Raw genomic sequence first — 17,826 nt, forward strand, 5'->3', positions numbered from 1 at the left:
CCAGAAGTTGGAGACTAAGTTATTCAACTGATGGCAAAAGGTCATTGGGAATTTAAGGATGGCCATATCACGTGTGAATAGCACTAAGCATTGATTTGATAAAAGCGTTCCTTTCCGTCTGAGATGACAACTTCTGTTTCCAAGACTGGGTCTTGGCCAAGATGCAGTCCTTGATGAAGCTCAAAGCCTAGTTCTTTGAATGTCCCCACTGAGAGAGCAGCCCCATATACTTATCACCCTCTTTTAATTCATTCATAAAGAACGCGGCTAAAATTTCTCTTTAATTGCTAGGGTGTTCTCTTGCTAAAGAAGTTACTAGATTTATGGAAATTAACCTTTTGACCCGTGGCAGCAACATATTTAGATAAAATGTCCAGAAGGGCCCCAGCTTCACTTCTTGAAGCCTTTCCAAATAAAAGGGTATCATCTACAAAGAGAGAGTTAGTGACAATAGGAGCATTTCTAGCTAACTTGATACCTTGGATAAGCCTTTCCTGCTTGGCATGCTGAATTAGGCACGAGAGAGCTTGTGATACAAAGAGGAAAAGATAAGGTGACAAAGGGTCACCCTGACGTAATCCTCTGGAGGGAATTAAAGGCTGAGATGGGGCATCATTTAGCAGGATAGAGAGGCTAATTGTAGTTACACACTACATAACCATTAGAGCCCAAGAAGCATCAAAGCCAAAACTAATGAGCACTTGCTGAAGAAAAGCCCAATCTACTTGATCATAAGCTTTATCCATGTCAAGTTTAATTGCCATGAAATGAGTCTCAGACTTTGCAGTTTTCAAGTAATGAAGAACTTGATGTGCAATGATTATATTATCCTGGAATGTCCTTGTAGGTATAAAAGCCGCTTGGTCCAGAGATTAAAGAGTCCATCCATGATTTGGGTCTATTGACTGTAACTTTGGAGACAATCTTGTAAATGAAATTGCAGAGACATATAGGTCTATAGTAGTGGATAAAAACTGGATTTTTACATTTGGAAGTATAATATTTGTTCTATTTTCTTTTTAAAGCATGAACCCAAATACAAAAAACCTTTGATTGTAAACATCTCTCCCAACCGTGTCCCAATTCTGATGATAAAAGATGCCAGGAAAGCCATCTAGTCCTAGTGCCTTCAATCCTCCTAGATCAAATATTGCCCGCCAAAAGTAAGCATTTAAATAAAGGTTTATTCCAAAACCTCATGAACAAGAGACAAAATAAAGGAGTTTTAATTAGAGAAAATTCTCATATTGAAAATTAAATGTTACAAAGTTTGATTATAGGCATTTATAGAGTTTTTAATCCTAAACTAATTAAAAAAAAATTACTATTTAAGAATTTTAGATAAACAAAAATACAACAGAAAAATTAGATAAAATAAAAAAAATAACTAATACTAATTAAAGTTGAAGAACTTACAACTAATCCAATTTAAATAGGAAAATAAATTAAAATAAAATAAAATAAAAATCCCATCACAGGTTAAAATTAATTAAAAAAAAATCATTATTAAAAATAAGAGAGAATATCTGATAATTGAAGAAGAAATATTGAATCTGAAGCACCAAAACATTTGAAGAGACCAAAGCAAATGATCCACCTTTTATCATAAGCTTGCGAACCAAAGCATTGTGTAAGACTTCTCATGTAATTTAAAGAGTATAAATTACATCTTCTGACTGAAAAATAACCCTTCTCTCTTGTAGAATGTGTATCCATGAAGTGATACACCATCCTCCCACCCTGCAATGTGAAACTTCATGAGCAGTAAAAAACCGGTCTTCACCTAGAAAAGGCTCTCGTTTTTTACCTTTTTTTTTTTAATAGAATTAAGTATATTTTCATTTCTCAGGGAGAATGAATGGAGTTTAGATTCAGAACAAACATGAGGTTTCATGGTTGCGCAATCCCCTTTTTCACAAGAACATCATAAACTCGGTCAATTTTGCTGGCTTCAAGCTTGAATAAGGGATGAGCATCAGATTTCTTAGTGACATTGCCACTGAAGATTTCTTTTGTCATAACCTCCTGCATCTTAAGATAGAGAGGTGGGGGCAACTTTATCTCATGACAGAGGCGTTTCTCCTGCAACAACATTAAAAAATGAAGCTTCAATTATTATTATTTTTTTAAACAAAAAGTAATTAACTAAAAATAAAATTATAATGCTACCTAGCTTAGAAGGCAAATACGAAAATATGAATTGATAAAGTAAAATGCTAAACTTGATCTTCTAAATATCAAGTTTGGTTTAACTGTTTTAATTGGCCGGATTAATCCAAAAATTTAGCAGCAGATTTGGACAGTATATACAGGTTCAGAGTTGATCTGGTTTGAGCGCAAAAGCAGCCAAACGTCAAAATCCACAACTACGCCTAACAGGCAATGCACAACATCAGTCGAAATTTTTTTAATGTTCAATGGAAGAACAAATAATGATACTTACAGCTTCAGATAGTAATTGTGTTTCATAAAAGCCCAGTGCATCCATATCATTAACATAGTGTCCAGCAGGTCTCGTAGTTGAATCCTTGCCGACAGACTCTGAAGCCATGAAAACACTTGGACCTCCCTGGTTGCTTGGACCAACCTGGACACTTTCTTTTGCTCTGTGAGAACTTTCTTCAGCTTCCCTTTTCCTTTTCTCTTCAAGATATTTATCCGCCTCAACAGATGTACGACAACCAGCAGCTCGGGCTTCCTGCATTGTTATATCAGCAGGCATGATAAATTCAATAAAATCAAGCATAATGAACATTTTTATGTACAAATGGAAATAAATTTATTGCCATCTAAAAGTTCTTCAAAGCAGAATGTTGTACTGGTAATTTATACAACTTGCCCCATTTACATTCAGATTGAGGTTTAGTTATGTTGTAATAAAAATAATAACAAAATAATAATAATAATAATAAAACATATCAGGTAACAAGATAGGCTTCCAATAAGAGTAAGGAATCTAGCAAAAACAAAGTTGCAAGACAAGGAATCAATACCTTAAGATCTTGAATCCTTTTCAGAGTTCTATGCTCTGCTATAACAGTCTGAAGCAAATCTTCATGTTCTTCCTTGGAATGAAAACGCATGAAGACATCATACCGTCGGCAAAGCGCCCTCTCCTCTGGAGATAAATCCTTCTCAAAACGATTTGGATATAGCAAATTTCTTTCTAAAATAAAATCTTTTCTGCGTTTTCTTTCATCAAGCCTGCCAATGCCCACATGAAATCAACTATATTATTTCTCTGTATATTCTGTATTCCTATTTAGGATTTCTTATTTAGGATTTCTTCCTAATTAGTAGAACACAATTATAGGAATCAATTGTATATATATACCCATATACAGATTAATTGAAATTAAGGAGAATCATCTCTTTCTACATGGCATCAAAGTAGGTCATCAATCTAGGGTGACTATAAGTTCTCACCACCCAGCTCAGGAGAAACCTTGGCCGCCGACCGGCCATTTCGACCCCGATCAACATCGCCGGCGTCGCCTCAACCCCCTCATTCCATCACTGTATGCTGTTACTTGATCCAGTACACCATTAAAGGACTTCTGAGGTTTGGCTCTCAGATACTATTTCGGTATTTGCTTGATTTGTGATTTTGGGTTATTTTGCTGCTATAAGCACTTTAGATTAGCGTTTCGATTAGTTTTCTTTGTCTCAACAAATGGCAGACAGTAAGAATGTTATTTCTGATGTGATTCCGGTGATGACTAAAATCACGGAACACAAACTTAATGGTTCGAATTACCTGGAGTGGAGTAAGACTATTATGGTCTATTTGCGTAGTATTGATAAGGATGATCACCTTATTAAAGATCCACCCACTGATGATACACGACAAACTTGGCTAAGGGAGGATGCTCGGTTGTTTTTGCAGCTTCGGAACTTGATTCACAGTGAAGTAATTAGTTTAATTAATCACTGTGAATTTGTTAAGGAATTGATGGATTACTTAAATTTTCTGTATTCTGGTAAAGGGAATATCTCTCATATTTATAATGTTTGTAAGGCATTCTACCGTGCTGAGAAAGAAGATAAGTCTCTCACGGCTTATTTTATGGATTTTAAACGGGTATATAAGGAACTTAATGTATTGTTGCCTTTTAGTCCTGATGTGAAAGTTCAGCAGGCTCAATGGGAGCAACTGACTGTTATGAGTTTTCTTGCAGGCCTTCCTTCAGAGTATGAGACTGCTAAATCTCAGATTCTATCCAGTTCTGAGATTTCCTCTTTGCATGAAACATTCACACAGGTCCTTCGTACAGAGAGTACCCAATCTTCACAGCCTGCCAGTAGTGCTTTTATCAGCCGTAATCCAAATGGACAACAAGGTAATAAAAGAGGAAGTAGAGGAGGAATTACAGGCAACAGAAGTAATCAGCGTAATGGAGAGGCTAGTTTTAATCAGGACTCAAGATGAGTTATTTGTTATTATTGCCATGAGCCTGGCCATACAAAATATAATTGTCCGCAACTTCAGAGAAAAAATCAGCGATCACAGATGGCAAATATGGCAGCAAAGAATTCTACAGTATCTTCCTCTGAGAAAACTATTTTGGTATCTGCAGAGAATTTTACGCAATTTTCCCAGTATCAGGCATCTCTAAAGCCTACCAGTTCCCCTGTCACTGCGATCGCTGAATCAGGTAAATCCACTACATGCCTTGTGTCTTCCTCATCCAAATGGGTTATTGATTCTGGTGCGACAAATCACATGACAGGTAATTCTAGTCTTCCATCTGCTTTTCAGTCTAATCTCACTTCCTCTACTGTTACTTTAGCTGATGGTTCTACTTCTTGTGTCATGGGTTCTGGAACTGCGAACCCGACTTCGTCAATTTCTTTGTCTTCTGTTTTGTGTCTACCAAAACTCTCTTTTAATCTACTTTCTGTTAGTAAACTTACTCGTACCTTAAATTGTTCTGTTTCCTTTTTTCCTGACCAGTGTTTGTTTCAGGATCTTACGACGAAGCAGATTATTGGTAGAGGACGCGAGTCATGTAATCTCTACATTCTGGAAAATCATGTACCGTGGTCGCTTGTTTGCTCCAGTACCTTAACACCTCTTGAAGCTCATTGTAGATTGGGTCATCCTTCTTTGTCTACCATGAAGAAGTTGTGTCCTCAATTTCAGTCTTTATCAGTACTAGAATGTGAGTCGTGTCAGTTTGCAAAACATCATCGTTTGCCTTCTGTGTCTAAAGTCTATGAACGGGCTTCATCCCCTTTTGAGTTAGTTCATTATAATGTTTGGGGTTCTTGTTCTATTACTTCTAAAACTAGATTTCGTTATTTTGTTACTTTTGTTGATGATTAATCTCGTGTTACCTGGTTATATTTAATGAAGAATCTTTCTGAGTTATTTTATATCTTTTGTGCCTTTTGTAATGAAATCAAAACTCAATTTAATATTTATGTGCGCATATTAAGAAGTGGCAATGCCAAAGAATACTTTTCAGCACAATTTCAGTCTTATATGACACAAAATGGCATTCTTTATCAGTCTTCCTGTGTGGATACCCCATCCCAAAATGGCGTGGCCGAAAGAAAAAATCGACATCTTCTTGAGGTAACTCGTACTCTTCTTTTTCAGATGAAAGTTACTAAATACTTTTGGGCGGATGCAGTTTCTACAGCATGTTTTTTTATCAATCGTATGCCGTCTTCTATCCTTAATGAGGATATTCCTTATACTGCTTTGTTTCCTACAAAATCTTTATTCCCTATTGAATCCCGTATTTTTTGTTGTGCCTGTTTTGTGCGTGATATTCGTCCACAGGTTACTAAATTGGATCCAAAATCTCTCAAATGTTTCTTACTTGAGTACTCCCGGCTCCAAAAAGGGTACCGTTGTTTTTCTCCTACTCTTAATCGTTATCTTGTTTCTGCAAATGTCACATTTTTTGAGTCCACTCCATTTTTTCCTCAATCATCTGTGTATGAGAGTCAAGGGGAGGAGGATGATCTCTTAATATATACTATCCAACCAATGTCTAGTCCTCTCCCACAGCCTGTTCCTTCTGTCTCTAGACCTACTCGACCTCCTGTTATTCATGTTTATTCTAGGAGATTGGAAATTCCTGACTCAGATCCTCCACCAGCTATTTCGTTGGGAGATCCTATACCTCATACTGATCATGATTCTGATCTAAAGTTACCCATTGCTCTTCGTAAAGATAAACGTTCATGTACTTACCCTATCTCTTCTTTTGTTTCTTATAATCAATTATCTTCTTGTTCTCGGTGTTTTGTTACTTCTTTGGACTCTGTTCCTATCCCTAGTACTGTTGGTGAAGCACTGTCTCATCCTGGCTGGTGTAATGCTATGAAAGAGGAAATTGAGGCTTTAGATGCTAATGGTACATGGGAACTATTGCCTTTGCCCACTGGTAAGAAAGCTATTGGTTGCAAATGGATATTTACAGTAAAGGTAAATCCCAATGGTTCTATAGCTAGGTTAAAAGCACGCCTTGTAGCAAAAGGATATGCTTAGACATATGGGGTTAATTACTCAGATACTTTTTCTCCCGTAACTAAACTTACTTCTATTCGCTTGTTTATCTCTTTAGCAGCTACATATGATTGGCCCCTGCATCAATTGGATATCAAGAATACTTTCCTTCATGGTGATCTTCAGGAGGAGGTGTATATGGAGCAACCACCTGGGTTTATTGCTCAGGGGGAGTTGGTTAAAGTTTGTAAGCTTCGAAAATCTCTTTATGGCTTGAAACAAAGTCCTAAGGCATAGTTTGGGAGATTCAGTGAAGCAGTACAGGAATTTGGTATGCAAAAGAGTAAATGTGATCACTCAGTATTTTATAGGCAATCTGAGACTGGTTTAATTCTCCTAGTAGTCTATGTGGATGACATTGTCATCACTGGGAGTGATTCTGCAAGTATTTCATCTCTTAAAACCTTCCTCCAAACCCAGTTTCAGACCAAAGACTTGGGATTGTTAAAGTATTTATTGGGTATCGAAGTTATGAGAAGTAAAAAGGGTATTTTCTTGTCTCAAAGAAAATATGTCCTCGATCTATTGACAGAGACAGGAAAATTAGGTGCTAAGCCTTGTAGTGTACCAATGACTCCAACTTTACAACTGTTAGCAAGGGATAGTGAACTGTTTGAAGATCCAGAGAGATACAGGAGATTGGTAGGAAAATTAAACTACCTTACAGTTACTCGTCCTGACATTGCTTATGCCGTTAGTGTGGTAAGTCAATTTATGTCTTCCCCAACTGTTGCTCATTGGGAAGCCTTGGAATAAATCTTGTGTTATCAGAAGGGCGCTCCAGGAAGAGGTTTGCTATATGGTAATCATGGGCATTTGAATGTTGAATGTTGAATGTTTTTCAGATGCCGCCTGGCCTGGATCTAAGGTTGATAGGAGGTCAACTACTGGATATTGCGTTTTTGTTGGAGAAAATTTGGTATCTTGGAGAAGCAAGAAGCAAAGTGTAGTTTCTCGATCTAGTGCTGAATCCGAATACATAGTCATGGCACAATCAGTATGTAAGGTAATATGGATACTTCAATTACTAGATGAGACAGGTTTTAAAACCTCCCTGCCTGCGAAATTGTAGTGTGATAATCAAGCTGCTCTCCATATTGCTTCTAATCCGGTGTTTCATGAACAGACCAAACATATTGAGATTGATTGTCACTTTATTCGTGAAAAGATTCAACAACAGATCATCTCAACAGGACACATCAAAACTGGAGAGTAGTTAGAAAATATTTTCACAAAAGCTCTGAATGAAGTAGGATTGATTACATTTGTAACAAGTTAGGCATGATTAACATCTATACTCCAACTTGAGGGGGAGTGTCATGGAAAGTCAATCACTATATTATTTCTCTGTATATTCTGTATTCTGTATTCCTATTTAGGATTTCTTATTTAGGATTTCTTCCTAATTAGTAAAACACAATTATAGGAATCAATTGTATATATATACCCATGTACAGATTAATTAAAATTAAGGAGAATCATCTCTTTCTACATGGACTTGTTAAGGTATGGATCAGGTGAACAGTCAAAAGAAAAAGTAATCGAAACTGAAGGGCTTGGTGATAAATCTATCAACAAAAATTACAAATAAAAATACTCAATTATGTCTGCACGATGATTTTGTTTTCATTCCTCTTTTAGTCCATGCACTTCAATAGCATGGCTAACACATGCATTTATAATTCTCATCTGAATTCCTTTTTTCATGCAAATGCTCCAGACCCGAGCTATTAGAGAATGATAACACGAGATTTAATCATCTCCATGCATAAGCCATTAAATATATCTTTCTAAGCCACCACAAGATGTAGGATTTGAAAAAACAGTTGAATGATTAGTCCTGGGCTTTACCACACCTCAGTTCTAAATGTTCACAGGGAACTACCACTGATAAGCATGGCTGACATGAAAAGCATCATATGGCATTAAAATTAATTACTTAACTAGTAGTTGAAGGGATGGAGAAGCAAACAAGACTTGAACCAACACCTCTTAATAAATGGCTTTGATACCATATCAAACAACCACAATTATGAAGGCTTGAGCTATCAAAGTTTAAGCCTAGCATTAACTTAAGCATCTCAGAAATTGGAATTGTTGGTAGTATATATTTTTTCTATCAACATGATATACGAAACAAAGTGCAAAGTGAAAATATATATCAAGCTTAAGCTATTAAATGCTACCTCTTTGAATAGATACGTAGAACTCGCAACTTCAGCTCATGCTCATCATCAGTATCAGTATCTTTAAATTCCATCTCAGCAAGCAACTGCTCTGCATCATTATCATATTCAGTATCAAATTCCTGTCGTTTGGGGTTATAACCACTCAACTCAACTAAAGAGCCGTCATTCCCAGAAGAATTCAATTTTTTCCCCTTAAAACTCCTGTCTGTTTGAGGATCTGCCAACAAAAGAAAAATAATATGATGGAATACTAGCAATATTTGTCACAATCAAAATAGAGTGGTTCTACCAAATTCACATTATGTCTATAGACAACACAGCATTAGTAAAACATGATTATCTATCAGCTGTATCACATTCTAGTCTTCCATCAGAATACCTAAACCAGGTAAGCTATATTTCAGCAGGTAACCTTTCGACTTGGAAATGAACTAACAGAAATTGCAGCAAATGTATCATTTTGCCAAAGCTAGAACAACATAAAATTACTAATGCATTGATTTTATGATATTACACAAATCTGCCACAATCGCCATCATGAAGAAACATTCTATGAGGGCCTAAAGCATTGCTACTTCACCACCATCATAAAACAAGTATGAAATCTACTCAAGGAATGAAATGTCAATATCAGACCTTCCACTTTAACAACACTGAGGCCATCTTTAACATGGGCAATTTTGGATGCCTTCTTAATAGCAGCTGTTGCTGCTGCATCTAAGCTATTAGGATGCACCCCAGATTCTACATCTGAAGTTTAACAAAACAAGGCAGACAGTTGATCATAGCCATAAGACTTTTCGGATTTCATTTTGAATAAAACATCAGAAGCTAATCATGATTACATAATAGTTTACCTGCATTTAAATTTGATAGTAACCGCCCAGAAGGACCACCTTTATGCATTTCTTCAACTCTGAGTTAACCAGGAAAACAGGCATGAGAAGGTTTTATAGATGGAAAGAGATCATGAATACACGGACAAGAATGGTGGCCATACTTGACTCTGGAGGGAGAAAATGGAGACTCCTCCTTCACAGTATGCTCTCCAAGCATAGAAGATCCTATGACTCAAACAGAATTTATAAAAAAGAGATTCCATAAAGAATGGTCATACTACAAAGGAAAGGAAAAAGAGAAGAAGAAGAAAAATAATAAGGGGAAATTTAAGTAAAAATTATAACAAACCCTTTTTGTCCTCTCCATGTCCTTTGGCCATAGCAAGAAGCTCCTTTCTGTTTTTCCCGACTACATGAGACATGTCCTAGAAAAAGTGAAATGTTCAATACAAGTACTTATTTGAAGCAGAACATCATAAAAAGAGAATTGACATTTTCAAAGTATCTTACTGGAAGAGGGAAAAATGGAGAGTTCATATATATATTGGTATAGTGTTCGATACACAGTTCTTTACTCTTTGTCCCCACATGCTCAGCAACTTCTGCCCAATTTCCCAGTCCATACATTTCAATTCCCTAAAATTTAGAAAGTTCCGTGAAACAAAGGATATAATATATAAAATATTTCACTGTGTAAATATTCTGCTGTTTGTAACAAATTAAAAAGAAAAAAAAAATTAAAAAGAACCTCCAGAAGTAGTATTTCATCATCTGCATTCCAGTCAGGGCAAATAAGAGGGAAAGACAAATTATCCTGTAGAGAAAAAAAAAATCATAATAAATATATTGTTGTCATCATTTTAGAAAGGCAGCTTCAAAGTTTTATCAATATGCTTGTTGACACAAAACAAATCAAATAGAAAAGCTAAAAAACAAAGAAAACAATTTTGTTTCATACCATGGAATAGAACAGTTCAAACACACTGCAGTTATCAAATACAAAATAAATAAAGTCAAAAGGAAAAACAATTTAGGTTAATAGATACAAAAATTCTTTTAATTTCTAATATCTAGGTTTCATTAAGCTAGGGGTTCAGGAATATGTTCACTTCCACATTAAAAGCAATAGAAAGAAGAGAATCACGTACACTCTGCCAACTGGCAAGTTATCAAGAAGCAAATCACTAACCATAACCCTGTAAGGGTGATTGCTTTTATGAGGTGTCACCTCAGCTCCAACAGAGAAGCACTCTATACATAAGTCAAAGTCAGGGCACATCGCGCACTTGATTCGGATCTTCCCAGTTATATCTTTGTTGCAATAATTGCAATGGTACAAAGCCCTTTTCCCCTCACCTGTTCCCTGACCTGACTCCAAATTAGAAAATAAGGACAGAATAAAGCGTCATTACTTATAAAAAGTACAGGATTGCAGTACCAGATGCAGTAACAACAGTTTTGACATGTTTAAAACACAATTCACAAGGCACATCCATCTAGCAATGTTTAAAAGACATATCACAAGGCACATCCATGTAGCAGCTTCAACCCAATAGAATTTTTGTAAACCCTTTGGCAGATTATAATTCTGAAATACCCATATTATAGTGTGCATGGACTCCATTCAGGGCAGAACTCTATACCAATTCAGAAAAATCAACCAAGATCCAAGGAACAAGTTTAAAAGACAAATCACAAGGAACATCCATCTAGAAATGTTTAAAAGACAAATCACAAGGAACATCCATCTAGCAGCTTCACCTTAATAAAATTTCATAAACCCTTTTGCAGATGATAATTCTGAAACACCTAAAATATAGGGGAGAACTGTATATTAAAAGACAAATCACAAGGCACATACATCTAGCAATGTTTAAATTACAAATCACAAGATATTCCACCTAGCAGCTTCAACGTAATAAAATTTTGTAAACACTTTGGCAGATGATAATTCTGGAACACCCATGTCATGGGGTGCATGAACATTACTCAGGGTAGAGCTCTATATCAACTTAGCAATATCAACCAAGGTCCAAAGAACAAATTTCCTCAAACCTTAACATTTTTTATATGACATTTTACAGCATTCTGCTGCAGTTAAGCACCCACTAATAATTCTATGCCAAACAATCCCTTCTTAAGGTTTTAATTTGGGTGTTACCTGCTGATGAAGATTCTAAATTTTCTCCACTAGCGGAGTTCTTCTTTCTCCTTGATCTGCAATGCCAAAAGCAGGAACCCAGGTGAACTACATCTATAACCAATTAATAAAAACAAAAACCTTAAGGAGAAGTATAGGATATAAGTAATTAGCAACAGCAAAAGAAGCTATCACAATTGATTAATCAAAATTATGAATAAACACATCTTACATTACACCCATTTTTAAATTTAAGATCACAATTGTCGTGCATTCTCTTTTCCAGCCCAAAAAAACAAATGAACCACTCTGACACTTCAAACCCACCCACACAAGCAACACATACAAAAGCAACCAATCAAACAAACCTCAAACTCAAACATAATTTAAAAAAAAAAATAATAATAATAATAATAACAACAACAGAAAATGAGAAAATACCTCTGGGTTGGGTCCTCATCAACAGAGTGAAAATTGCCACGAGAACGGCCCATTTATAATCGAGAAAGCTCAAGAATTCCTGTATGTTACATGGTTGTGTATGAATTCTTTCAATTCAGAGCAAATGAAGAAGCAGCAGCAGACGAAGAAAAAAATGTAAACTAAACCCTATTAGTAGATTTCTCGGTGACGCAGCGTGGAGCTCGAAGAAAACACACACTCACAATAATGCTTTTGAGTTTGAGGATAAATGGGCTATTTATAGAGTTTTAATCTCTTAAACCTATAGGAATTTAAAATTAATTAGGAAGTTTAACTAATCCTAGGAAGACATAAACTAAATAGGAAAACAAAATCCCAGATAAGTGGAAACAAATCTCTACTACTAAACGAAATAGGAAAATAAAAATAAGTCTTAATTAAAATAAAAATGGGAAAACGCCTAAAAAAACTAAATCTGTACCGTTACGAAATATAGTGTATCTCCGACTCCTTGGAGAAGAAATCTGGATTGAAAAAAAACCTGTGTCACGTTGCTGGACAGAGGACTGCACGCCCTGGGGGTAGTGTACTGGACTGTTTTCTGTCGAGACACTTCTCTTATTTTGGACCCTAACAGCACCGCGTGAGGAGGGAGGGCTTGAAAATCTGGAATTGGCAAGGGAATTTAATGGGTAATGATAGCCTCCAAAGGTTGTTAAGTTTCAAAACCAAAAAAAAATTGTGAGAATTTGAAGTTTTAGAAATTTAATGGCGTCGGGTGTAGATTGTAACTTCTGGGTCACAAAAGCAAAACAGCTAAATGACAAAACTGTAAGCTTAGAGTAACAGGTCAACTCTTGAGTTAAATTTTCTGTTCTTTTTTTTCCATTTATTATCAGCGAGTCGAAATTGGGAGAGAAGTGTGTTTGTTTGGCAAGAAAATTAAGTTGCCACCCAGGAAAGTTTCTCTAAACGCCTTTGTCGGAAGAACGGAAGGAGGCAGATATAATTTGTTGAAGTAAAAAGGTCAGGGAAAGTAAAGAAAAGTTGGGGAAAGATTTGTTTGGAATGTAATAAATGAAAATTTAAATAAATTTTTATAACTTAATTTTTAGTTATTTTTTGAAAATAAAATTTTTTAAGTTTTTTTTTTATTTCAAACATAATTATGAAAAAAAGGTTAATTAAATTGAATTTTTATAAAATTATAAATTTAAACGAAAATTAATATTTATCTTATTTGAAAGAAAAGTATAATAAATAATAATTTATTAATTTTATATTATTCAAATCAATGGTATGAAAAGTTATATATATATATATATATATATATATATATATATATTACAGGATAATTTTATTATGTAACTAATTTTTTAATGTATAATATATATTATTTATACTCATTGTTCATTATTTAATTTGAGTTATGTAATTTTTTATTAATATATTTATTTTTAATTAAAATTAATTTAAATGTTTTGTAAAATTTTAGATTTAAGCAGAGGGTTAATATTTATCTTATTTGAAAGGGAAGTATAATGAATAATAATTTATTAATTTTATGTTATTTATTTATATACTAAAATTATAGAATAATTTTATTTTGTAACTATTTTTTTATGTATAAATTGTTTGTACTCATTACTCATTATTTAATTTAATTTATATAATTTTTTATTAATTTATTGCATATAATATAATATTATTACAATATATTTATTTTAAATTTAGTCATTCATTATTATAATAACAACTAATTATGATTATATTTACTTCTAATTAAAATTTATTTAAATATTTTTTTAAAATTGCTTAGACATCCTGTACTTTTTTTTAAATCATCCTTTTTTACTTTATTATTTATATATGATTTTAGAAAAATTTATGTACTAATTAGCTGATAAATTTTTAAATATTTTGTTAAAAAACTAATATATTTGAAATAAATATTTGTATTTTTCATATATAAAATTCCTTTTTACATGCTCTTATATTATATACAAGTAATTTATCCTAATAAAAAAATTAAGATAAATAGAAAATAATACTACAATAAGAAAGAATGATTAAATAAGATTTTAATAATATGCTACTACAATAAATTATGGATTTCAACATATTCTGAAAATTTATTTCTTTATTTTTCTAACAACTAGCTAAATATGCTGCTTTACACATAAATTTATTAATTTTTAGTATTTAAATTTTAATATATTTATATCTGAAATTAATATTAACCAATTATAATGGAAAATATAATTTTAATATTACATAAATTATTAAAAGACATGTATAAAATATTAATGAAATAATTATTGGCGTAAATTTACATTAATATTTCAAATAATTATAAAAAATAAATAAATAAAAAGTAAAATGAAACAAAAAAAATATTATTTCGTTTAAAAAATTTAAATCCTTTTATTTTAAATATGATACTATTAATTAATACATTTTATTATTTTCTGACTTGCATATTTAAAGTTGATTTTAAAAATTTTTAGAGTTAAATAATTAATTAACTAACATTTTCAAGTAAAATAATATGGGATTATATATAAAGATAGGTTTAATAAATGAGATATTTAAGATGGTATTATAGTAATAATGATACAAAATTCTCTCTAAAAGTCAGCATATTTAAAATAGTAACAATGATATAAATTATGTATTTATTATTTAATTAATATGAAATAAATTATAGTAATTAAATTTTTTATGGAAAAAGAAAAATATTCCATTAAATAGAGATAATATTAAAAAATAGAAATAATTGTTAATTATCATGTCAATTTCTTTATTAACTAGAGGAATATCTATGTTATGCACAGTAAAAAATATATATATATTTTAATTAAAAAGGTTTTAATATTATTATTTAAAATATTAAAATTTTAAAATATTAATAATAAATTTTAATTAAATAAGTTAACAATTGCTCTCAAATAAATGAACTTAATAATTATAAATTTTTTTTTAATGACTATAAATTATTCTTCATATGTAATGATAATAAAATCATTTTAAAATAATAAAAATTAATGTAAAGTAAAGTAAAGTAAATTAAAATTTATTAAATGCATAAAAGGAAGAGAAAAACTTTTAAATATTAATTTTTCTTCAAAGTAAATATGAGTCTTGATTTTACTGTAATTAACTTTTTAAATTAAAAATTAGAAATATAATAACATATGATAATTATATTTCGTAATTATATTACATCTGTTTAAAAAATACAGAAAATACTTAATGTTGACTTTTCTCTTTTAAAAAATTAAAAATTAATGAATAGACATTACCTTTAATAATTTGACATGTTTAAAAAAAATTTAATCATTAATTTCTCATAAAAATTCAAATATGTTTATTCTAATTTAGAGCAGATATTTTAAAGGAAATTAAACTTTTAGTTGTAGTAGTAATTGGATAATCATTATAATATTAGTTGAATTTTAAAATCAAATGCCTTGAGTTGTCAAATTATTAGCAATTAAATACTAAATTTAATTGCAATAAATATGTTCAAAAATATTTCACTTTTGTTTGCCTGGTTTTACAACCCCGCAAATGTATGAATCGCTAACAAGTAATAAAGTGGTGAGTAGAGTATCGTTCTCACGAGAACTTTGATTAGCAAATACAAATCTACACAGTAATTTTGACTGTCTAGGCTATCGAATACTTAGGTAATGAAGTTTGTTAATTTTAAGCACTAGAATGGTAAACTTAAATGAAGTAATCTATTTTGGAACAATTCCGGAATTAAAATTTCACACTTGAATCTTACTAGGGATGTTATCTTGTTTATTTACTGAATTGATGAATCATTTTCCTTGATAGAAATCAGTCCTAAGTTATCCTAAATCCTCTCTAAAGGCACTTAGGGTGTATTCTAATTAACTCAAGCCCTACTTTCGTGGTGATTAAATTAATTAAAATCCTTTAAGATTTTTGACCAATTTTGAAGTTCCACAAAGATATCAGCCTATGTGTAGATCAGAATTCCTAGGTTCAAGATCTTGATTTTCTAATATTAATATTTACTTTTCAGTCCTTCAATTAACATCTATAATCATGGCTAAGTGGGTACCAGCACATAGCATGTATTAAGATCACAAGAAATTAAATCAAGGAACGAATCTCAAATCCAATAAATAAAAACTTAGTGTTCATCCATAATAATAATTACAAGCGTTACTCTCCTAAATCCAGAATAAGAAAACTACTCACTCATGGTGAGTTTAGCAAACATCATGAAAAAAGGTAAAAACAGTAAAAAAAAATCATGTAGAAGAAATAAAACAATAAAAATCTGTCTAGGGAGATGAAACGAAGGAACCGAAGAGAGTTTGCAGCTTTGATCTTGTGAAGCTTCAGCTGGAAAACTTCTTTTGGCACTAATCTTTCTCTCCTCGAGACGGCTGGATTTCTTTCCTTCAAAACTACTCAAAAGTGCTATCAAAAGATAAAAGAGATAGCGAGCCAGCAGCAGCCGCTGCAGCCAGTCCGTCTGTCTGTCAATCAGTCTATCTGTCAGTCCCTCCTTTTCTGATGTTTTCTCTTCTATTTATAGTGGTTGCTCTAGGGTTAGGTTATTTTGAGTCCAAAAGGCTTTAGGAGTCTCGTTTGAATCCGAAAACAAGATGGGAATTCGAGTTATAAAACTGGCTGTCGCATAATACACGGCCCGTGTGTCACTACACGGGTCCCAGCATGTAGGGCCGTGTAACTTGCTGGAGGAGAATTGCAGAATCTTGCATTGGCATAGAGAGTTACACAGGTTTGCGTCAACTACACGGGCCGTGTACTATTGTTCCCATAAGGTTCTTCAAGCTTGTGCTCGGCAGAGACTTACACGGGTCTCTACAGATTACACGGGTCTAATTACACGACCCGTGTACTTGTGTTTCTCCATTGATTCTCTTGGCTTTCTTCTGGCAGAGAGTTACACGGGTCTGTGGCTTGGTTTACACGACCCGTGTACTTTGAATTTTAAAATCAAATGTCTTGAGTTGTCAAATTATTAGTAATTAAATACTAAATTTAATTGCAATAAATATGTTCAAAAATATTTCACTTTTGTTTGCCTGGTTTTACAACCCCGCAAGTGTACGAATCGCTAACAAGTAATAAAGTGATGAGTAGAGTATCGTTCCCACGAGGACTTTGACTAGAAAGTACCAATCTACACAGTAATTTTGACTGTCTAGGCTATCGAATACTTAGGGAATGAAGTTTGTTAATTTTAAGCACTAGAATGGTAAACTTAAAATGAAGTAATCTATTTTGGAACAATTCCGGAATTAAAATTTCACACTTGAATCTTACTAGGGACGTTATCTTGTTTGTTTACTGAATTGAGGAATCATTTTCCTTGATAGAAATCAGTCCTAAGTTATCCTAAATCCTCTCTCAAGGCACTTAGGGTGTATTCTAATTAACTCAAATCCTACTTTCGTGGTGATTAAATTAATTAAAATCCTTTAAGATTTTTGACCAATTTTGAAGTTCCACAAAGATATCAGCCTATGTGTAGGTCAGAATTCCTAAATTCAATATCTTAATTTTCTAATATTAATATTCACCTTTCAATCCTTCAATTAACATCTACAATCATGGCTAAGTGGGTACCAGCACCTAGCATGTATTAAGATCACAAGAAATTAAATCAAGGAACGAATCTCAAATCCAATAAATAAAAACTTATTGTTC

The 17,826-nt window shown here is 32.8% G+C and overlaps 1 protein-coding gene across 6 annotated transcripts; it reads right to left on the bottom strand.

Moving 5' to 3' along the window:
* Positions 1–1,508: 1,508 nt before the first annotated feature.
* On the bottom strand, positions 1,509–13,140 carry LOC110661958 (transcriptional adapter ADA2b). Of its 6 annotated transcripts, none has more exons than XM_021820807.2 (14): positions 12,653–13,140; positions 12,130–12,208; positions 11,710–11,802; positions 10,738–10,916; positions 10,297–10,362; positions 10,059–10,184; positions 9,898–9,973; positions 9,710–9,773; positions 9,567–9,625; positions 9,346–9,459; positions 8,707–8,926; positions 2,994–3,204; positions 2,444–2,698; positions 1,509–2,082 (listed from the first exon to the last, which is right to left on the bottom strand). In XM_021820807.2, exons 2-14 carry the CDS (start codon positions 12,146–12,148, stop codon positions 1,891–1,893), a joined length of 1,674 nt encoding a protein of 557 aa, XP_021676499.2. In that variant the 5' UTR covers positions 12,149–12,208; positions 12,653–13,140; the 3' UTR covers positions 1,509–1,890. The 6 variants fall into 6 exon arrangements, with proteins under 6 accessions (XP_021676499.2, XP_021676498.2, XP_021676502.2 ...); XM_021820806.2 differs by having other exon boundaries at positions 12,593–13,140; XM_021820810.2 differs by having other exon boundaries at positions 11,710–11,765; positions 12,653–13,139.
* Between the last annotated feature and the right edge of the window lie 4,686 nt (positions 13,141–17,826).

This window comes from Hevea brasiliensis, chromosome 5 (genome assembly GCF_030052815.1).
Source record: "Hevea brasiliensis isolate MT/VB/25A 57/8 chromosome 5, ASM3005281v1, whole genome shotgun sequence".
Taxonomy (NCBI): Eukaryota; Viridiplantae; Streptophyta; class Magnoliopsida; order Malpighiales; family Euphorbiaceae; genus Hevea; species Hevea brasiliensis.

Bases quoted from the DNA above. Each gene is read 5' to 3' on its own strand.
- LOC110661958 (XM_021820807.2), bottom strand. The intron at 10,363-10,737 runs GTTAGTGATTTG...TTTTCTCTACAG, and splicing joins ATCACCCTTACAGGGTTATG to GATAATTTGTCTTTCCCTCT. The intron at 10,185-10,296 runs GTTCTTTTTAAT...TCTAAATTTTAG, and splicing joins ATGAAATACTACTTCTGGAG to GGAATTGAAATGTATGGACT.